Source organism: Macrobrachium nipponense, chromosome 17, assembly GCF_015104395.2.
Source record: "Macrobrachium nipponense isolate FS-2020 chromosome 17, ASM1510439v2, whole genome shotgun sequence".
NCBI classification, from domain to species: domain Eukaryota; kingdom Metazoa; phylum Arthropoda; class Malacostraca; order Decapoda; family Palaemonidae; genus Macrobrachium; species Macrobrachium nipponense.
Window position 1 is genome coordinate 38,605,370 of NC_087210.1, and position 23,209 is coordinate 38,628,578.

The 23,209-nt window shown below is 44.5% G+C and overlaps 1 protein-coding gene across 1 annotated transcript in view; it reads right to left on the reverse strand.

Annotated features, from left to right (window-relative positions):
- LOC135196183 (ubiquitin carboxyl-terminal hydrolase 19-like) overlaps window positions 1-23,209 on the reverse strand; it is a 147,743-nt gene that overhangs the window by 110,343 nt on the left and 14,191 nt on the right. The window contains exons 2-3 of the mRNA XM_064222768.1: window positions 13,595-13,869; window positions 13,193-13,455 (exon numbers count right to left, since the gene is read on the reverse strand). Of these exons, the coding sequence (XP_064078838.1) occupies window positions 13,193-13,455; window positions 13,595-13,869 (538 nt within the window). The remainder of the gene's footprint in view (window positions 1-13,192; window positions 13,456-13,594; window positions 13,870-23,209) is intronic.

Consider the following 23,209-nt stretch of genomic DNA (forward strand, 5'->3'; position numbering starts at 1 on the left):
GGATTGGACCCTCCTCTGTTGATGCAATGAACTACCACTGCACTGTCCAAAACTAGTCTTAGATGAGACTTTTTCGGGGGAAGCAGTCTCTTCAAGGTAAGAAATACTGCCATTGCTTCCAGAACGTTTAGTGGAGCTGGCGTAATTGAACTGACCAAGTCCCCTGAACCTGTTTGAACTGAGAATATCCCCCCCACCCGGACAGGGAGGCATCCGTGTGAATGGTTAACACTGGAAGGGGATATTGAAGGGGTACCCGCTTGGCTAAGTTCTTTACTTTTGACCATGGACGAAGTTGATTGCGAAGGATCTGTGGAATTACTGACAACTTGTCTCGAGATTTGGCGTTTGCTCTCGATCGCCAAACTCGATTTATATCTTTTAGCCTTGCTTTCAGGAGGATATCTGTCACTGAAGCAAACTGAAGGGACCCTAGGATTCTTTCCTGGCTTCTCCTTGATGTTTGCTTGCATTTGAGAAAATGTCTGACAGACTTTGCTATTTCTTTCCGTTTGGCCACTGGAATTGACAGATTGTGGGAAGACAAATCCCATTGGATTCCTAGCCACTGAAAACGAGACTCCGGAGTAAGTCTGGATTTCGTTTTGTTTATCTGGAACCCCAGATGTTCCAGAAAGTGAACTACCTTTTTGGTGGCTTTGAGGCATTCCTCGACTGTTGGTGCCCAGATCAACCAATCGTCGAGGTATGCTGCTATCATTATTCCCTGAGCTCTCAATTGCTGCACAACTACTTCTGCTATTTTCGTGAATACCCTGGGGGCTACATTCAGACCGAAGGGCATCACTTTGAATGAGAATGTCTGATTTCCTAGCCTGAATCCTAGGAATGGGCGGAAGTGTCTGGCTATAGGGATATGATAGTATGCGTCTGTAAGATCGATGGAGCATGTGACGGCTCCACGAGGAAGTAAGGTCCTTACTTGCGAGAGGGTAAGCATCTTGAACTTGTCGCAACGAATGAAAGAGTTTAGCCTTGACAAGTCTAAGATTACCCTTCTTTTTGTTGAGCCTTTCTTTGGCACGCTGAATAAGCGACCTTGAAATTTTAGATGCTTGACTCTCGCAATAGCTCCTTTCTGAAGGAGTTCCTCCGCATAATCTGTCAATTCCTTTGATGGTACTTGGCGGAATGATTTGATTGGAGGGGGATCTTTGATCCAACTCCAACCCAATCCCTTGGACACTATGCTCTGTGCCCAACTGCTGAACCCCCACCTGTGACGGAAGAGGAACAGCCTCCCTCCTACCTGGGGAGCCTCATTGTTGATGGGCGGGTTGACCACCACGCCCTCCTCTGAACTGCTTACTCCTTGTCGCCCTCCCTGCGCCTTGCTGGCGAAAGTAGCCTCTCGCCCTACCTCTCGATTGTCTATTAAAGGGAGGGTAGGCCTGACCTTCATACATAGGGTTGAAGGCCGGCGAGAGTGCGTAGGAGGTCGAAGGTTGTGACTGAGGAGACAGCAGGAGGATGGGCTGGTTCTGCTTTGATGTAGAAGGTTGTCCCTGTTGGGTAACCGGGACGGCCTGAACGAATTGCTGCTGTTGCTGGTGTTTCTGGTAAGGCTGGAACCTTTTTCCAGACTTCTTTGGTTTCTTACCAGCAGTGGGGACGGATTCTTGCTTCCTCTTAGATGAGATACCCCACCTAGCTCTAAGGCTCTGGTTGAGCCTAGCAGCCTCGTGGTGTACCTCATTTACAGCGGACTCTGGGAAGAGATCCGCTCCCCACATGCTGGAAGCCAGGAGTCTATTAGGTTCGTGCCTAATAGTGCACTCCTGCTGAGAACGTGCTTTCGGCAATTCCTCCTAGCTTGGAAGAAGTCGAAAGCATCCGTCTGAACCGTCTGAAGCTGGGACTTGGCCAAAATCTTAAACAAAGGTTCCGTGCCATACGAGAGAGCAGCCATCTCCGTGATAATCAGAGAATTGAGGGACCTGCCAAACCTAGTTCGAGCGTCGAACTCTGCCTGAATCAAGGAATCAGGCAGCCTTGGGAGCTTTTCGCCGAACTGGTCCATGGCACAGTCCGGTTTGAGCTTACCAAGCGTGAACGTGGCTGGCAAGTTCTCCCACAATTCTCCGAAAGCTGGGAAGAGCGGAGTAGACGACTCTGCTTCCCTTAGCTGTGGCATGGGCTCATCCTTGAGGACTGCCTGAAGAGTCGTTTCTACTATTTTTGTAGCGAACGGAAGAGAAGCCTCCTCCTCCGTCGCAAAAATAGTGAAAGGACTCTTGAAAGCCTGGAGCTTGGTGTTGGTACACTCCCAGTCCTCAAGGCAGTGAACCCATTCGCGTTGAGCATGATCTCTACTGTAGAGAACGTTCTCCCTGGAGATCTTGTCCTCCCTAGTAAGCGCCGCTACGGTCAGCCTAGCATAGCCAATGAAAGGCTGCGTCAATCCCGGAGGATAAAACTCGAAGTCCTCAATCCTTCGAGTTCCACACTCCGGGATAGAGATCATACCATCTTTAAACGGAGCGTAAGCGGCCACTCTCCATGGGTTCTCCATGGAGAAAGCTGGTAGTGATCATATGGTGGAAGCTGGAAAATACCAGCACTTGTTACTGGGGAGACTGGAAGAGGGACCTGAGAGAGCCCAGCTACTCGGTCCTCATTCTCTCTAACTCTGTTAGAGAGATCTTGGATGGACTGGCCCGACTGAGACAGAGTGCTCGACAGTTGTGCGAACATCTGCTCGAACTTTGTTCCTAGGGCGGACACTTGAGAGCCAACCATCTCACCCACCTGTTGCATCACCACTGCTGAGAAAGCAGTGGGATCAAAGGTGCTAGGTCCCGCTACTCCAACCGGCGTTACCGGAGTGGATGCGGTGGAGGCCGGAGAAGGCATTGGCTCGGCGGGAGCGCGAGCCTTCTCCTTAGAAGACTTGCTTCTAGAGCTCTTTGAGTATGAAGAGCTCGGCTTAGCCTTCACCGCGTCAGCATAGGAAGTCGAAGACTTCTTAGCTGAAGAAGACGACGACGACTTTTTAGAAGTCGTCTTAACTAGGGTCTTCGGTTCTCTCTGTCCCTTCACCTTTGGGGGTACAGAGAGAGCGGGAGAGCGGGTAGGGATCTCAGATCCCACAAAGCCTTGGAAAGAAGCAGTAGAAGAAGGGACAGGAGAAGATCCAGGAGCGCCCAAGGAAAGACCTTGGGCACCCGACACACCTACCTCAACCAACAAATCCTCAGCACCTACCGCCATAGGCTCAATATTAAGGTCCAAGGTTGCGACGTCCGGGACCGACTCTTGCGTGGCCACGACCCCGAAAGACTGCTGCATCTCCTGCTGGATGGAGGCTATGAGAGGGGCTGCGGAGATGGGGTCAACATACCCTGTTGACTTGCCACCGGGGAAGATCTGAACGGCCAGCTTCTTGTCTAAAATGTAAGGCTGGCCTTTGGCGGCGTTCTTCCCGAAGCCGCCCACCCACGCTTTCAGGGTTGCTAGAGCGACCTCCCTCACACCAGCAGCCTGAAAGAGAAGGCGAAATGAGCTTCTAATGGCGGGACGGGGTTAACAAGCTTATGTCTAAGAGTTGTTAGTAAAACGATAAAAAAGTCTATAATCGACTTACCCCCTCCACCAGCTGACTGGCCAGGTCGTAACAGATGGCGCAGGCTTCCGGGTGCCAGACGATCATATCGTTGTAAGGCGTGGCACACGGAGCGTGAGACCTGCACTCATCGTGGGCGCAGGGGTCGTACAACGTCGCGTTGCATCCAAGGACCTGACAGTTGGTAGCCTGTAAGTGGAAAGATACATAAGTATCAGAACACTTACAGCCTAACAGTTGCTCCGCTGGTGGCGGAGCGAGAAAGTTAGATTAAACCAGAGCCCCGCCATAATACGTGTGGTAGTAATATGGTTGGTTGTCCAAGGCTACGCCGGAGACAAGAGATAGAATCCAACCAGGTGTGGTGGTGAAATGAAACCACGACGGACAACGGCGGAGATGGTATACATATAAAATAAATAAATAAATAAAATTATAGAAATCATCGTAAAACTAGGGTATATCCTTAAAAATAACAATAATTATCAAACCTTTCCCCTCCCGTCTACTAGAAGAGTGCCCGGGTAAGAAGCAAGCTCCCTTCCGGTAGCGGGAGAGAAAGGTAAGGATATAGTAGGCAAGCAATCGACCACTAGTAATGACCACCCCGCCCGCTGGCGGAGCCAGTAATCTATAACCAAAGGTGCCCCGGCTGCGGCGGAAGGCTCCGTTCGTTACAGAGAGGGAAGGTGGCTGAGCAACTGGGGGGGGGGGGGGGGGGGGGGGTTGGGGGGGGGGGGGGGGGGTTCTCGGCGTAACACGGCGGGAGAGAGAGAGAGGGAGGGGGTGGCCTACTCCTCCCCGTCCCAACAACTACCCGCTCGGTGACTCGGTACCCGATGAGTGGTCGCCCTATACCCCCGTAGGTGGGAACCCCTGGCCTCCTCAGAGAGGGAGGGAGGAAGGCAACTGAGGTTGTCATGGCAACCAAGGGGTCCCCCCAGATCCCTCCCTATACCTGGGAGGGAGGGAAGGGGAAGGGTAAGGTGCGAAGGAACACGTGACCGCAAGTGGCCTAAGCCGCGATAGCAACACAACCGTGAAAGGGCCACGTGAACCAGACTGTACCAACACATGGGACATGCACCTAGGCTAGCCTAACACCCTAAATAGAACTAAAATTACATCGTAAAGATGGAAAAGACACTTTTAGTAGAAGAAAAAGAAGCCCAGGAGGAGACAAACTGTTCCGAGGAACAGAAGTCTAACTCGGAGCCATGATAGCCGATGAAGAGCAAGAGCCGGGATGCTGGGCTGGAACACAGAATAGCCCTAAATACCAAACTAAGAGAAATGGTAAAAGGGCTAACCTAGCTAAAAGGCGATGTAAAAAACGATGAACGTGATATAGTAAGCCCATAAGTATAAGAAGTCCCAGTATGGAAGACCGGGAATTCTTAACGAGGCAGCATGGAGCCGCCACGAGTCGACCGGGAAACCGTATATGACCTATTAGAAGGAAAATACTGGTTCCTGGAAGACTAAATTACAGTAAAATACTACTTATGAGGCACTTAACTTAGCCGTTGCGATGGCAGCACGTTCCATGACGGATGATGAGATAAATCCCGAGAAAAGAGCACAAGCAAGAAAATGCGTACGAACGCTGGCGCTAATAATTAAGGATGACCGCTAGGGGCGCTGCTGTCCGTGGCGTCCTCTAGTAGTAGTAGTAGCGGCCGCATCGCCCGTTGGTATCAGCTCTCTCTTGTGGGGATTCTGATTGGAAGGTCTAATTGGTGAATGTCTCGTGGTAGTGTTCCCACTCGCCCCTATTGCCATACCGACACTTCTTTTTAAGAGTGAGCGAGTCAGTTTTACTGACATTTTCTTAATTTTGTTTTTCTCTGGTAATTTTAGATTAATTTTACCTAGAAAGAATGATATTAAGGATCTTTTCATAGGCCGACACGAGCTGAGCCCAGAAATATATATATATATAAAATTATATTATATAATATATATATATATATATATATATTATATATATATATATATATTATATATTATATATATAGATATATATATATATTATATATATATATTATATATATTATTATATATATATTTTATATATATATATATATATATATATTATATATTATATATATATATATATATATATATATACAGTATATTGGAAGCCGTCTGTTTTCCTGCATGTTTGCTTATTTTTAACAAGTATTGAAGCAAAATTGACATACTAAAATAAGGACAAATTTAGTGTACTTACTAGAATAAGGAAAAATTGTCTGTATATCATTGTGTTAATATTAAGTTAAGACATGTCTGTAAATTGTTGTATGATTATTATAACATTTAAGTTATGGAAAAATTTATTGTACTACTTTGTCTTACTTAGCTTAAGGTATTTGGGTCAAAAAAGATATGAATGCACTTAATTGTATTTTCTTTGATGCCCATCAAAATCTAAACAAGAAAAAGAAAGTAATAAATATTTATGAATGAATGGTTAGATTTAAGTCAACTGATTGGTTAGGTAGGTACTGTTACACAAATTTACTGTCTGATTTGCGTAAGTTTTCAAAACAAAATACTAATTGTATAAGGCTTGAGTTTGTATTTTTATCATCCTTTCACATCCTGTTGTTTGTGGAAAACAAGCTCATAACTTACAAAAGCTTCATTAGTTTGCCTTTAGAACAACTCCACCATATCTATATCAAAGGAGCAGCCTCTGAACCCTCCGATGAACGAGTGGTGGAGGAAGGAGCCTGCTCAATTTACTGGACAAAAAAGAACTCCCCAACCTGCAGATCAAGTCATTCACCTTACCAAAAAAACCATTAACAACCTGGCACCAAGGCAACCTGACCAACTGTCTTGCTTAAGGAGCGCAACCAAAGGAGAGCCCGATTGATGAGGCAAGCTAGGTTTGAAATCAAGATGGCCTTCCCAAGATTATTATGCTGACAGAAGAACACAGTAACTTAGTTTTACATATACTTACTAAGTAATTACATAGTTAAGAGCTTCCTACCTATGACAGCCTTAAAATTCAAAATTAGCATTAGCGCTGGCATTTGTCCAGGCGCAGTTAACATGCCCAGCCCACTATTAGGACAAAGAGAGGGAAGAACCTGGCAGAGAGCTCCAATTTGTATGTGCCCTTATGTCCATGTGGGGGGGAGGAGGGAGGGCACCAATGAAAAACTTAATTTTATAATAAAAATGGCATTTTACATAGAAACTTACAAGTGATTCCACACTGACAGGGGGTGGGATCCATGACCATCTCAGAGCATTATTTGGATAATGAATTTAACAGAGAACAGTTGCCAGCACATACAAATGCTTGTTGTTTCCTTACCTGTCAAAGAAGCACTGCAAATAGGTATTGCCTCTGGTTGATGTTCCACTTGACCTGTAGTGAGCATGGCTGTATAGCCCAATCGCCCCTACATAAGTGGGAACTTTTCAGTGAGGGAAGTAATCCTGTGGGTTACAAAGCTACTAAAAGATCCCCCTTGCCTTAGGCAAAGACCAGAATAGGACCGGACCACAACAGGACCACAACACAGTTAACTACACCATAAAAATTAAAATCCATCACAACCCAAACCACCAAAAAGAACTGGGGGACACTCAGCCATAATGTATAAAAAAAAAAAAAAAAACTCACTTCAAGGCAAAGGAAAGCATGCCAACCACAGATAAAAGTCCTAAAGTATTGCAATTTTTTAATGTTGTCTCCACATCGTTAAGGTAGTGCGAAGCAAATACAGACCTGCACTTCTAGAATGTTGCTTGCAAAATTTTGGAGAATGAGATATTATGCCCAAAGGTGAGAGAAGTCGCAAAAGCCCTCACCTTATCCACCTTAACTTTGAAAGACGACAGCGTATCATCTATAATCTGGGAATGAGCTTCTATGATCAGGCTCCTAAAAAAAGGACAGGGCATTTTTGAAGATGGGACATAACAGGTTTTTACCCAAACAACAGAAGAAAGCTGAGGAGCCCATAATCTTTTTCATTCTTTGCAAGTAATATCTCAAGGCTCTAACCAGACATAGAAACCTCTCTTCTTCCTCCAGTCTGAGAATATCCATCAAATTCTTGATGGTGAATTTGCAAGGCCAAGGGTTAGACATGTCCTCATACTTAGCCTGGAAACCTAGCAAGACGGAGCAAACTGTTTCATTGCAAAAATACGATTCTTTATCTATAGCTTGGATGTCGCTAATATGCTTAGCTGTTGCCATAGCTACTAAGATGATAGTATTCTTAGCTAGATTTCTCCAATATGCAGAATGAAGAGGTTCAAAAGTGAACCCGATAGCCACTTTAAAACCACATCCGGATTCAAAGAAATAGCATCAGGCTTAGCTCGTTTTGAAGAGTCGAAAGAGGTCACTTAAATCTTGGTCTGAGGACAGATCTATGACTCTATGCATGGATCTATACCCTTTAATCGTTGAAGTAGAGTTTCTAGGAGGACAGCTATAAGCCAAATAGCAGACAGGAAATCTGCTATTTGGCTTATATGTAGTTGTCTCAGAAAAAGACTCTTTGTGTTGGGTGCACCATCTGAAATTTAACCACTTTGATTCATATAGCCTGTTAGAAGAAGGTCGTCTGCATTTCATGATAGCCTCTGCAGCTCGTTTCAAAAAGCCTTTCTCACTGACAAGGCGCTGGAGAGTCTGTGACCTGTCAGGGGCTGAGGTGGTCTGAGTAGATACTGCTTTTGAGGCAGGAGCCCAGAAAGTCCACCAAATGTTGAATCAGGTCTGGGAACAATTCCTTTCATTGTCAAAAGGGAGCAATCAGTCATCATGATGTTCTGTTCAGATCCAATGGGGAAAAGAAAAGCACAGACTTCTGTGCCATGGTTAAACCCTTAGTGGTGAACTAGCACCAAAACTATCTTTCCTTGAGGATACATGAGGAAAAGAAAGAGGCAAGTTCTGCCCTTGTCTGTGCCTGACAAGACATCCAATGAGTCTGTCGCAATAACCTCCCCAACCAGTCTGCAGCAGTATCTTCCACAATCACAAGGCAGTCTTCTATCTTTTTAGCTAGTGTCCCAATAGTCCGGTCGAAAAAACCAGATACTTCCAAAATCTTTGAAAAATTCCTAATCAGATGGCCCATCTCAGGAATTGAGAACATAACTTTGGCTGATGTAACTAGTTGCATTGTCCAACCCAGAGAAGTACCCCTGGGAGGAGGCAAAAAGCACTCAAATAAGGAGCTTCTCCAGTGGTGTAAAAGCTATAGCTTCTCTTAACTTGCTGCACGGGGGAAAGGTGAACATTGACATGCCCAGCTCTCTCTCTTAGAGGCCAACCAGGTGTCTACATTTCTAAGAACTTTCTTCGCTAATGACGAGAGAACTAACTTAGGCAGAGCAGAGCTGTTTCCTCATTAGTTAATTCAAAGCTGGGGATGCTGGTTGTTGCAGAAAAATCTGGGAAATTATTGAGAAAATATCTTAATAATGGTGAGTGGGCAGACTGTCCTACATCCTCTTCATCCAACAATATGGGAAACAAAGTCAAATCCTTTGACTGGGAAAGTGCCAAGATTTTCTTAAAAAGACACAAGATCGTCCAACTGTCATTTCTGGGGTGCAAGCGAAGAGTCCTGAGTTGATGCATGCAACAGCTTGAGTCGAAACTGGTGCCTGGTCAGAGGCACTGTCAGATGCTCTGGTGCTAGCACCAAGCATTCAGTCAATTGAGGTCAGCACCAAATCAGGTGAAAGGCACCCAGGGGTTAAAGGCAAGCCTGAAATGGGACATGATTTCACAGACAAAGAAGAAGAGTGCCTAAGAGGTTCAGTCCTGTGCTTAGGAGCCACAAAGAGGCAGTCCAGATGAGAGATGGACTCCAGGCTATTCCAAGTATGGCAAGGAGCACTAAAGAAGCAGGAGGCAGCACTGCATAACTGCATTAAGGTTGAGGACTGAAACAGGCCTCTCTACACTTCTTGGAAGCTGGAGGGGTGCTGTATGCATCCGTGGAATGCCTCATGAGAGGGCACAAAGAAACTTGATAGCACTCTCGCCACCTCATGCTAAGAGTCGCATCGTTGGATTCGTACAACAAGCAATGCGCACTGAAAGAGATGTCTTTCCAGTGGCTCTCTCTCTGTTGAAACCTGGGGTTAGTCAACAAGTTCAACTGAAGGGATGACTACCCATGGGCAAACCCCACTGGCCTTCCTTGGACATCTGGTATGTCTTCTCCCTGGTGCGAGGGAGAGGGACAGGGGTCCCTAGGAGCACCAGTGGGACAGACAACCATCTCCTCTACACTCTCACTTTGCACTGCAGTTGCACTTTGAATACAGTGAAACCCCCATATTCGCGCACTCTGGATTTGCGGATTTCTCTCTGGAACATATACCCACATTATTCATGGAAAATTTGCCTATTTGCAGTATGCTTCTATGAGAAATATCCACAAATTCCTGTTTTTTGGTATCAATTTCATCATAAAATTAACTTTTTGTGATAAAACTATTAAAAAACCAGGTATAAACATTATTAGTGGGAGTTTCCTTGTGTTTTAACTATATATATATATATATAAAAAAAAAAAAAGTTATAAGCTTTTTTATAGGGGTTCCAACTATTCGCGGGTCCTAGCTATTCGCCGCACTGAGGGGGGGGGGAGGGGGGGGGGGGGGGTGGGGGGGGGGGGAGAGGGAGGGGGGGGGGGGGGGGAGTTAAGATCGGGAATGTGGGAACCTGGAATAGAAGTTAGTGACACCGGAGGAGCAGAGGTACTAAGGATTGGGAAAGATATAAGGATCATAGGCGATGCAACAGCACTATCATCTATTAATTCTGTAACTTGCACAGATTGTAACTTGGGCTTCCTTTTGGCTCTGATAGCCACCTTTCTCTTTCTATCCTCATCCATTGCTTATCATCTCACTCATTACATACAGCACAAGTAACCTTCTCCTTACATCCCTGACCCTTACAATTTCCACATCTGGTAAGAGGATCATAAGATTTAGCTAATCTAGTTTTGTATCCTTCTATTCAAAACCTAACACTCGCTGTACTAGAATCCAAAATCTAAGTTCAATTCCCAACAGCAAAAAACAGAGTACTTCAACAAGAAGTCCATAATCATTCAACAAAGATGATGAAGAAAGCTGCTGGAAACCACCGATGTTACTCGGGAGCCGGCAGAAAATGAATTAATTGGAGCTCTCTGTAAAGTTGTTCCCTATCTCAGTCCTGACAGTGAGTAGGGCATGTTAACTACACCTGGACAAATGCTAGCACTACCTCTAATTTTGAATTTTTAGGTTGCCATAGGTAGGAAGCTCTTAGCTATGTAGATACTTGGTTAGTTTATATAAAAATGCTGCTCCAGTTTGGCCTGCAGTGGTTCCAAAGGAATAGGACTATCAGGACCCAGCAAATCCCCTGGGAGCAAGCTATATCCTCTCCAGTGAGAAAGGAAGATGCACTGGACTTCAGCTCCTTGGTCACTCTCGGTTCTGTAATGAACAAACTGAACTTCTCATACCCCTATGGTAGCTGGTAGTCCCAAGCTTGTACACAATGCAGGACAATGAGCATGCACCCAGACAGTCTCACATTCCTCCCACTTGAGCGGTATAAGCTCTGAAGATATCCCTCTCAAGTGAGAACAATCATGCATGCTTTGTGCAGAACAATCATGAACCACACAGGATGATAGCACCAACTCTCCGTATGTGTCTTCAAGGAGAGAAAGGGGGAGGGGGAGCCTTCCCCATTGTCAGATTGCAAGAGGTCCAATGACCTCAAAGCACTGAGTAAAAAGGTGCATGTGACCCTCTCTCTCTCTCTCTCCTTGAAGGCAGGAATAAAGGGCACTCCCAAGCAATCAAGCGCATTCAATCACAAGACTGCAGGATACACAAACTCATCCAATACAGAACATGATGGCTCTCATTAGACAAGGCAGGTGCAGACCTTTTTGTCTAGGTGGATAGGTGCAAGTGACTGACAACCCCCTCCTCTGAACAAAAAATATACTAAACAAATACAGTAGACCCTTGACTCACGAACGCATTGACCCACGTACAACTCGATCCCCGACCAAAATTATAGGTAAAATTTCACCCTTGACTTACGAACTAACTTTGAGATACGAACAAAAAAAAATGCGGAAAATAAAAATTCTGTTTGGGTCATGAACTAATTTTGAGACATGAACATTTGAAAAATGCTGGAAATTTCTGGAAAATAACAATTCACTTTGTTTCACAAACTAATTTTTAGACACAAACATTTGAAAAATGCGCGAAATCGCCCAGCACACGTGAGAGCGTTTGAGTTGCCATGGGACCAGCCATCCTCCAGCCGCCCACGCACGGCGTCACCCACGCATCGCTCTTTGTCTCATCTCATTGTGTACAAGACGTTCGTCAATTCGCTTAGCATTTTTTGCGCTAAAACTTGTGATTTTCTTCATAATGGGCCCTAAGAAAGTGAAGAGTGGTGGTGAAAGTAAGAAAGTGAAGAGTGATGGTGAGAAGAGGGTGCAGAGGAAGATAACCATTGAAATAAAGAAAGAAATTATAGAAAAGTTTGAACGTGGTGTTCGCGTGACCGATATCGCAAGTGAGTACAAGATGGCCAAGTCGACAATTTCGACAATTTTGAAAAACAAGGATGCCATTAAAGAAGCAAATGTTGCGAAGGGAGTGACAGTACTAACCAAGATGAGATCGCAAACCCTCGAAGAGGCAGAAAAACACTTGTAAGGATACTTCCTCTTTCTTACTGAGATGAGAGAATTTTTATGGTAGATGCACGTGTTTATTATACAATAAGGTTTTTTACACTGACTTTTACATTATCTGTGTAAAATAAGGCAAAATATACATAATATATATTGGTTCGTAGGGGTCGAGAACCAATTAATATTATTCCCATTAAACCTTATGGGGAAATTAGCTCCGAGTCACGAACAATTTCGAACACGACCAAGGTCTAGGAACGGATTGTGTTCGTGAGTCAAGGGTCTACTGTATACAAATCAAGAGAGATCCAAAACAATCAGTAAAGAAATATAATTAAATCCTACATTCATCTAAACATATTCTACAGCTAGGGAAGAGAGGAAATACTACTAAACAAAGGGATATGGTTTGTATCCTCATGTTAATCTACACTGTACTTTATTATTAATTAATTAATCAAATTAATTTATGTTGATCTAATATCATGATTACTAATTTCCTTGTTATAAAGTCTCTCCTCCCTTATTCCTCTCAGGCTTAAACTTAACTTCTTATCTAATCCAAATACTGTACAATTCAAGTCCTGTATATTGTACTTATCATAAAATTAGTTGCTTAATTTTTTTTTCTTTTGGTATTATTCCTCTTTCTCTCATTCCACTTCGGTTTGGACTTTCCTTCCTATCTATTCTATAATGTACTGTACAACATAAATTCCTATTCCATTTATGCACTGTACAACATAAATTCAAGTACAGTGTGCTTATACCATTAAATAGTGTAAAGGACTAAAGAGTATATGCATCTTGCCTACTCATCTTATTATTTCAGTACTCATATCAACTGTACCTTAGCAAGAAAACTTAAGTGTGTAAGCCTCATAATACAAACCTTGAAGAGAAATTGATGGTAACAGAGTCCTCTGTGAAATTTACAGCTGCTGTTTCCTTGTTAACATTCTTTATATACAATACTAAGCCAATAATTTTCTCTGCATCTCGCTCCATTATATCACTCTTTATACTAGTTACAGATATAATATTATTGTCTTCCTTTCCTTCAGCCTCCGAATTCTTTTTCTCCGCAGTCTTCCCAGGTGAAGAGGCCTTATTCTTGGCAGAAAATATTTTTTCAGGAGTAAGCTTTTTACCAGGCTGTAAATGAGAAAACTTGCTATAAATATTTCCAAATACAATTTTCTTCTTTTTAATAATAACAACAAAGTCAAAATAAAAAAAAAGTCTATTTAATAGTACATTTAAATTTCTATTCTATAGGCACTAAATGACTTACCTCTAATTGTAACCAATGAATTTGGGGATCATTCTTTAGTAGTTTAATGGAACATTTGGGTCCTTTAAATGATACGCTCGTCCCCTCAGGCACAACACTCTCATATAAACGTGTTGAAAATTTTCTCCCATCCGAGAGAGAGACGGTGAGTCTTGTCGCTTCCGTATGGACGCTAACTGTACGATTATCATGACCGGGACCAACTAACACCGATACTGTCACAAATTCATTCTTCTGATTCCAGTCATACACTAAATCATTTGAAATGGAGTTCCCTGAAAAAAATATTCATATATAATGGTAACAAATGCATAGCTTCCAAAATAACTTAATGTATTTGTAATAAGATCCAACTCAATGTTGTCTAATAATTTATAAGTAATCAATACATCAATGGATTACAAATAAAAATTGGCCTATTCTAAATTACAAACAAATATGTAAGCAATATATACTATATCAATTAAGTATAAAAAAATATTGGCCTATTCTCTATTACAAACAAACTAAATTTGATCTAAGATTTGTATACCACTTTACAGCAGGCAAACAAGAATAAGGGCCTATTATAAGCCATTCTACTCTTCAAGCTTGGTGCCCTACTGCATCCTTATTCTTAAAATATTGTCACATATATCGAGCAATGATTCAGTTAAATAAAGTTACTTAATTTAGACAAACAATGTGGTATTAATTCGGCCTTAAAAGACCTGAAAGAATTTCACATACAAGAGTGGTGATGTTTAAACGGATTGAATTTATTACAAATACAGCCAACATAAAGGAATATATGGCACTGTTTTACCAGGCAAGACATGCCAACATACTATCAACTTCTCTGAGTAAACTGCATAGAGATAGATACTATAAGAAAGATGAGTCAAAAGAATAGACAGGGAAACTTGAAAATAAAGAAGAAATTAAAAAATTTAGTAGGAGTACCAGTAGAAAAAAAGTCAACAAATAGAACATCAAAAAGTGGTTGGTGTTAGGAAGGCATATGAAAGGAAGCAAAACAGTCGCAGTGAAACACTATGAAAGGATGACATTTGGTGGTGGAAGAAAGATGTAAAAAGGTCAACTCAGATAAGAAAATGACATTTTTACAATAAAATGAAATTTGTATGATAAAATAGTTTTAATTATACTTACCCAGTATAATTACATTGCTAAGAGTTTAACTTGCCAGGCAGTTAAAATCCCTAAATTTGCGGGTCACGCTAACTTTTTATTTGTATTGGTTAGGTAACAGTGCCCCACCCACTTTCGGGGCAAGAAAGAGGAACAATATGGCAAAGAACTCAGTAATCCATGCTAGGGGACAGAAGGTGGGCTCCAATTATATAATTACTAGGAAGTATAATTCAAACTTTATCATAAAAATGTCATTTTTAATGATAAAACCTACCAGTAATTATATAGCTGGCGATTCCCACATTGTGGGAAGCATTGATAATTATACCTTAGATTCATAAAAATACATAAACCAAGAATAGAAAAATCTTTGCCAACATTAATTAAAATGTTTGTTGATTCCTTACCTGATAAAGAGTTGTAGCAGGGAAAATACTGCTTCTGGTTGCCACTCATCTTATCATATAACAGCATGGCGGTAAAGCCACGTAGCGCCTGTTAAATAGTGGGACCCTTGTATCGAAGGACAATTCCGAAGGCTAACAAAGGATCAAAATTAATTGGCCCTGCCCAGGGCTCAGTACCAACATATTACCAGAAAAGACTGTTGCCTATAACCATAATAAAATATCCACCACCACCCTATCAAAGGACTGAAGGGTACTCCAGGTACTTTCATACCTTCAGGCATTCCTTAAAACCTAACACCTTGTGTCAAGGAGAAAAATATTTTACGAAGGGTTGCTTCTTACACTTCCTTTCCCAACACCACACCAGCCGCAAGAAACGGACCCAGGGTACTGCAGTCTTCATACACCGTTCCAATGTCATGGAGATAATGCGATGCAAACACGGATTTTAATTTCCAAAATGTAGAATTAATAATAGAGGCAAGAGATAAATTTCGCTTAAAAGCCAGAGAAGCGGCTACTGCCCTAATTTCACGAGCTTTAGCCTTGCAGACTGGGAGAACTTCCTCCTTAAATAGAAGAATGTGCTTCTCGGATGACGACTCTTAAGAACAACACTAAAGCATTCTTAGATAACAGTCTGGCGGGGTTTTTGACAGACCATCAAAACTGCTAAAACCTCCACAAATGTCTTTATTCTGTGAAGGTAGTACTTTAAGGACCTCACTGGGCACAGACTTCTTTCCTCATTTTCATTATCCAGGACTTCTGTCAAACTAGGGATCGAAAAAGAGCGAGGCCAGGGATTAGAGGGAGACTCGTTCTTGGCTAGAAACCCCAAGGAATATGAACAAATAGCATTCCCTTTCGAAAAGCCTACTATTTTCTTATCAAGTGCATGAATCTTGCTAATCCCTTTAGCAGTCACTAAGGACACAAGGAGGAGAGTTTTTATAGTTAAGTCCCTCAGACTAAGTTCACGCATAGGTTCAAAATGAGACTCAGACAACCACTTCAACACAATATCCAGATAAGAAACCACAAGAGAATCATTACGATAAGAAGTATCAAATGATCTAATGAGATCAGAGATGTCTGGGTTGGAGGACAAGTCGAAGCCCCAGTGACAGAACACTGACGCTAACATGGCCCTATAGCCCTTGATGGTAGAGGATGGCAGGTTTCTTACTGACCTCAAATGAAGCAAGAAATTGGCTATTTGCATCACAGTGTTCTTGGAAGAAGAGATGCTAGAATTCTTACACCACTCTGAAGATTCTCCACTTATTCTGATACATGTTGCTAGAAGATCTTCTAAACATCGAGATAGCCTCTGATGCTCCCTTAGAAAACTTTCTTTCTAAGGAGTTCCAGGACAGTTTGAATCCTGTCAGGACCAGAGAAGACAGGTTTTTGTGGAATCTGTGGAAGTGTGGTTGTCTGAGTAGCCGCTTCTTTTAAGGAAGCAGCCTCGGGAAGTACACAATTAGATCTACAAGATCAGGGAAACATTCTTTCAATGGCCAGAAGGGGGCCACCAAGATCAGAGATGTTAAGGTGTACAAGGAACTTGTTCAGCACTTGCCTTAAAAACAGAGGGAAAACACATCTTGTCTGACCAGCCTGACCATGCCTGTGGGTCTGGAACTGGCAAACAAAAACAGAGGAATTCAATAGTCCCGAGATGTGGCAAACAAGTCTATCATCGGTTTTCCCCAGTTTCCAAAGGGCTAGGCTCAGAGGCATATATTTTACACTCATACCTAAGCGATTGCGAAGTTAACCTGTATTCTCATATTACTGTACGTATTATAAAATGATATTGTCATGATACAATAAAGTTCTATACATACTTACCTGGCAGATATATACTTAGCTATAGACTCCGTCGTCCCCAATAGAAATTCGAATTTCACGGCACACGCTACAGGTAGGTCAGGTGATCTACCGCGCTGCCGCTGGGTGGCAGGAATAGGAACCATTCCCATTTTCTATCAGATTTTCTCTTCCACCTGTCTCCTGAGGGGAGGCTGGGTGGGCCATTTAATTGTATATATCTGCCAGGTAAGTATGTATAAAACTTTATTGTATCATGACAATATCATTTTTATACATTCAACTTCCCTGGCAGATATATACTTAACTGATTGGCACCTTTGGCAGAGGGTAAGAGACAGCTAATTACTGAATAGACAGGAAAACAACATACGTTGTAGGTAACAAAAATATAAGAAACCTTGGTTCCTACCTGTGTCGGCGAAAGACTTCATGGCTACTGCCTAGGAGCTTACATCGCCTCAAGAGCCTCAGCGAGGTAGTGATCTCATGCTAAGAGTTCTTGATGGTCTGTCGATGGGGTCTTATCCACTTACTCGACAGAACCTAAGGATCTTTGTCAATGGGGTCCTATCCACTTACATGACAAAACACCTTGCCATATGGCATCATCAAGGAGCATAACACCAATCCCGATCACCTGATCCTAATACCGGGGTTAGTACTACGATTGAAAGGAGTTATCCCCCCAACATCCTTTCAAATGACCATAAAAAACTCAAAACCAAACAATTTTTTAGTTATAAACAATATTATTTAAGGATCAGTACCAGCTCCCTGTCCCAGCACGGTATCCGCTGATACATAAGGTCCAAGAGAAAAACACTTTTCATAAGTCACTCTGACATCTTTTAAGTAGTGGGAGGCAAATACTGAGTTGTATCTCCAATATGTTGCTGCTAATATGTCTTTCATTGACATATTTCTATTAAAGGCTAGGGAAGTTGCAATTGCACGGACTTCGTGTGCTCTAACCCTAAGCAGCTTAAATGCTTTCTCCTGGCATTTCATGTGAGCCTTTGTTATCACATTTCTCACGAAGAACGCTAATGCATTCTTCGACATTTGCCTCTTCGGGTTCCTCACTGTGCACCATAGGCTCTGACTGCAACCCTGAAGTTGACTCTTTCTGCTTCTCCACCTACACCTACAAGAGGAGAGAGTCCCTTGACCTCAAAACTTCTGGGCCAAGGTTTCGAAGGGTTCTCATTCTTCGCCAGAAACAGAGGTTGGAAAGAGACAACAGCAGAATCTCCTTTAAAACCTACCCGAGAATCCAATGCATGTATCTCACTGACCCTCTTGGCCGTCGCGAGGGCAAAGAGAAAAATGCACTTCCTCGAGAGGTCTCTAAAAGATGCTTTATTTGGCGGTTCAAACGTATCCGAAGAGAGAAACTGGAGGACCACATGCAGATTCCAACTTGGTGTGAGAGAGGACTTAGTCTTTGTGGTTCCAAAGGATCGTATCAGATCATGGAGATCCTTGTTATCCTCTATGCTCAGGCCCCTGTTTCTGAATACAGCCGAGAGCATGCTCCTATATCCTTTTATGGTTGAAACAGCTAAACGTGATTCCTCTCTGAGGAAGAGAAGGAAATTAGCAATCTTGGTCACAGAGGTATTGGAAGAGGACAGCTTCTTCGACCTACACCATCTACGGAAGACTTCCCACTTCGATTGATAAACCCGCAGAGTAGAGGATCTGCGGGCTCTGGCGATTGCGCTCGCAGCTTTTCAAGAAAAGCCTCTCGCTCTGACAAGTCTTTCGATAGTCGAAAGGCAGTCAGGGAGAGAGCGTGGATGTTTCCGTGATACCTCTCGAAGTGGGGTTGTTTGAGCAGATCTGTCCTCATGGGAAGAGATCTGGGGAAGTCCACCGTCCATTCCAGTACCTCTGTGAACCATTCTCGAGCGGGCCAAAATGGGGCGATGAGTGTCAGTTTCGTCGCCTCCGAGGAACGGAACTTCCTTAACACTTCCCCCAGAATCTTGAATGGGGGAAAAGCGTAGGCATCTATGCCCGACCAGTCCATGAGAAGGGCATCTATTGCTATTGCTCTGGGATCTTCGACTATGGAGCAAAAGTTTTCCATCCTTTTGGAGAGGAACGTGGCGAACAGGTCTATCTGAGGCTTCCCCCAGAGGGACCAGAGCTTTCGGCAGACTTCGGAGTGGAGGGTCCACTCTGTTGGAAGGACCTGGTTCTTCCTGCTGAGTGTGTCTGCTCTGACATTTTTGGTTCCTTGTACAAACCTCGTCATCAGTACAATGCCTCGTTCCTCTGCCCATATCAAGAGGTCTCTCGCTATCTTGTATAGTGTGAGCGAGTGAGTCCCCCCCGTTTTCGGATGTAAGCCAGAGCCGTGGTATTGTCTGAATTTACCTGGACTACCACGCCTCTGACCTCCGAATCGAAGTTCTTCAAGGCTAGATGAACTGCCATAAGTTCCTTTACATTTATATGACAGGACACCTGTTCTCCTGTCCAGGTTCCTGACACTTCCTTCTTTCCTAGTGTTGCTCCCCATCCCGTTTCCGAGGCGTCGGAAAACAACACAAGGAGAGGGTTCCGAATCGTAAGGGATATACCTTCGTTCTTTTGAAGCGGGGTTAACCACCACTTCAGGTGTGATTTTATTTCTTGTAGAATGGGAAACTGATCCGAAAGTTCCCCTTTCTTTCAGTCCCACATTCTTTGCAGGTAAAACTGCAGAGGTCTCAGATTGAGCCTCCCTAGGGAAATGAACTGCTCCAGCGACGAAAGGGTGCCCAGAAGGCTTAACCATTCCCTCGCTGAGCTTCGTTCTTTCCCTAAGAAGGTTGAGACTTTCTCCAAGCCTCGAGCAATTCTGTCTTGCGATGGAAATGCTCGAAAACCCCGAGAATCCATCTGAATCCCCAGATAGACAATGTCCTGGCTGGGGATCATCTGAGACTTCTCGAGGTTCACGAGCAGTCCGAGTGAGCGAACGAGATTCAAAGTCGTTTCCAAGTCCTCCAAACATTGTTGTTTTGATTTGGCCCTTACTAGCCAGTCGTCCAGATGAAGCCATCGTGCTACGTTCCTCATCAGGCTGGTGAACACTTGAGGAGCCGTAGACAGGCCGAAGCACATAGCCCTGAATTGAAAGACCCTTCTCTGCATCATGAAACGTAGATATTTCCCTGATGACGGATGCAGAGGGACGTGAAAATATGCGTCTTGTAGATCCAAGGAGGCCACCCAATCTCCTGGACGCAGAGCCGCAAGAACCGAGTTGGAGGTTTCCATCGAGAACTTCTGTTTCTCTACGAATCAGTTCAGTGTGCTCACATCCAGGACAGGTCTCCACCCTCCCGAGGCTTTTGGTACGAGGAACAGTCGATCGTAAAAGCGCTGAGTGTGTGGATCCTGTACTAATTCTATGGCCTCCTTGTCCAACATTTGTTCTACTAGTTGAAGAAGGGTCTTCCTCTTGACAGGGTCCGTGTATTTCGCCGACAGCTCCCTTGGAGTAGACGTCAAGGGAGGCCTGTCTCTGAAGGGGATGAGATATACTCTCCTCACTATTGAGAGGGACCAGTTGTCCGCCCCTCTCGACGCACATTCTTCTACAAAGTTCAGAAGTCTGGCGCCTACTGGAATTGGAGGACTTGAAGTTCACTTGTTTTTCTTGGTAGGTCTAAAGGCAGAGGACCTACCTCTCCTTTCTGCTCCTCTCTTCCTAAAGGAGGGCCGAGAAGACGAACTCCCTCGAAAGGGCAGCTTTGGGTTCCGTGTCTCCTTCTTCGTGGCAGGAACAGCTGTCCTCGGCCTTTTGGTTGACTGTACCAGCAGATCTTGTGTCGCCTTCTCAGTGAGTGAGAAATGTCTCTCACTAACTGAGAAGGGAAAAGCTGGTTAGACAGAGGAGCGTACAGAAGGGACGACCTCTGTACCGGAGAGACAGCTTTTGTAAGAAAAGAACTGAATACAGTTCTCTTCTTAAGTATTCCCGCCTCGAAAAGGGAGGCCACTTCCCCCGATCCGACTTGCACTGCCTTGTCCATACAAGCCAAAATACTATTAAGGACATCAGGGCTCAGGCATTCATTGTCTTGTGTCCTCTTGGCCATCACCCCAAGGGACCAGTCCAGAAAGTTGAAAACTTCCAAGACATGGAACAATCCCATGAGGAGATGGTCCATTTCAGACATTCCCCAAGTTGTCTTGGCTGAAGAGAGAGACTGTCTCCTCGACACGTCCACCAGCGTTGAAAAATCTGCCTCTGCAGAAGCTGGGAGGGCGAGTCCCATTGCTTCGCCTGTCTCATACCAGATACCCCTCCTCCCAAAAAGTCTGGAGGGAGGGCAGGTAAAGACAGTCTTTCCCGCCTCCTTCCTGGAGTTAAGCCAATTTCCAAAAGACTGCAAAGCCTTCTTCATGGAAATTGTCGGCCGCATCTTCAAGAAGGACGACGACTTTGAGGTCTTCGTGTTCGTGAACAGCAACCGAGGAGACGGAGGAGCGGCAGGACTCAAAGAATCTCCAAATTCTTGGAGCAAAAGCGCCGCCAACGCTTTGTAGTCCGATAGTCCAGCCCCTTTTTGATCTTCGGTGTCAGACACATCTTCCAATACAAGTTCCACCGGAGAATCATTATCAGTCGAGGAGAACGTCTCTTCTCGCAAGGTGAAGGGCTCTTCGCAGGATCAGCTCCCTCCCGACAAGGGCGACGGCCGCCTGTGCGACATCTTGCGTCCCTGTCCGGCGAATGCTGATCCTGAGAAAAAACCCGATCATCATCTAAGTCCTCCTGACAAGAATGACGGCCGCCTGTGCGACGTCTTTCATTCTTATCAGGAGACAGCTGTACTTGCGACAAGTTTCCACCAGAAACGGATATATCATGAACAGGACAACGGCCACCTGTGCGACATCTTTCGTCTCTGTCCAGAGAAACCCGTTCCTGGTCCAAATCACAAAGAGACGCTTCCTGGTTGATTTATCCGTATGGTTTTCTTGAAGAAAATCTTGGGGCTTGGTGCTTATCTGTTGCCGAAAGTCTGGTTCGTTCCATGCGCTTGGACGTATCTGTCCGTCTCGGACAGTGTCGTCTGTCCGAGCTGTCCACATATGGAACTTGGCGCCTGGCTGGTGTCGTTCCAGTACGACACTTCTGCCTGTCCTTCTTGTCCGCTTCTGGCGCCTGGCGCCCGGACGGAGTTGCCTGCGCACGACGTTTTGCCCTGTCCAGACTGTCCGCCTTGTCCAGGTTGTCCGTAAAAGGCACACGGCGCTTGGTCATAGTTGTCCGCATAGGACAAATGTGCCTGTCCGGGCTGTCCGCGTCTGGCGGATGGTGTCTGGTTGGTGCCGTCCGCGTAGGACACTTTTTCCTGTCCGAGTCGTCCAATTCTGGTGCCGAGCGCCTGGATGGTTCTGTCTGACTCGGACACTCTTCTTCATTATCCGTATCTGGCATCCCAAGCCTATGAGTTTCCGTCCATCTTTCCTTAATCATCTCTGTTCTCGGACGAGGAGTAGAGGAGAGGAGTCTGGAGTCCGGAACGCCCGTCGGACGAGATCTCTTAACAGGAAGAAAATCGTCCTTTCTCCTCGGAAGTATCTTTTCTCAATACTCCTACTAATGAGGATATCTGTTCCTGCATCTTAAGTAGGATGTCCGTCGCGGTTTCTTCCTCTTCTTTCTCAGGAATAGGAGAATGCGCCCTGGAAGGCGTAAGAGATCGTGACATTGTCCTCTTGGCTCTTTTCCCCTCGTAAGGAGAATCGTCCGGGAAACGTTCCGGGCTCGAGTCCAGCATAAGAGCTTTCCAACTCCTCTTGATCGGACGCGACAGTTCGTCGGAAGTCCCATCCACTTCTGCGAGGAGACGAATCGGATGACGAAAAGCACTCTTTTAGGATGCCTTTCCAATGGCGATCCTTGGCAGTCTGGGACGCTACAGATTCTGCCGAGGGGACGCCTGACCGGTGGGGATTCTCCGTAACCTCCGCTTGGAAGCGGTCTAGGTCTGGGAGCAAGACAAGAGCCGATCAGACCCACCCTCCACGACATTGGGGACACTTATGTCACTTTCCACAGTCTTACCTTTAAGAGCTTGCATTTCAAGCTCCATCCTCCTTAATGCGGTCTTCAGATTTGCAATCTCCGCAGCAGAACTTGCAACATCAGCTACGGGAGAGGGTGATATTGCATGAGAGGAAGCAATTAATTGGGGGTTAGTTATACTAAATGGCTTGTTAGAGC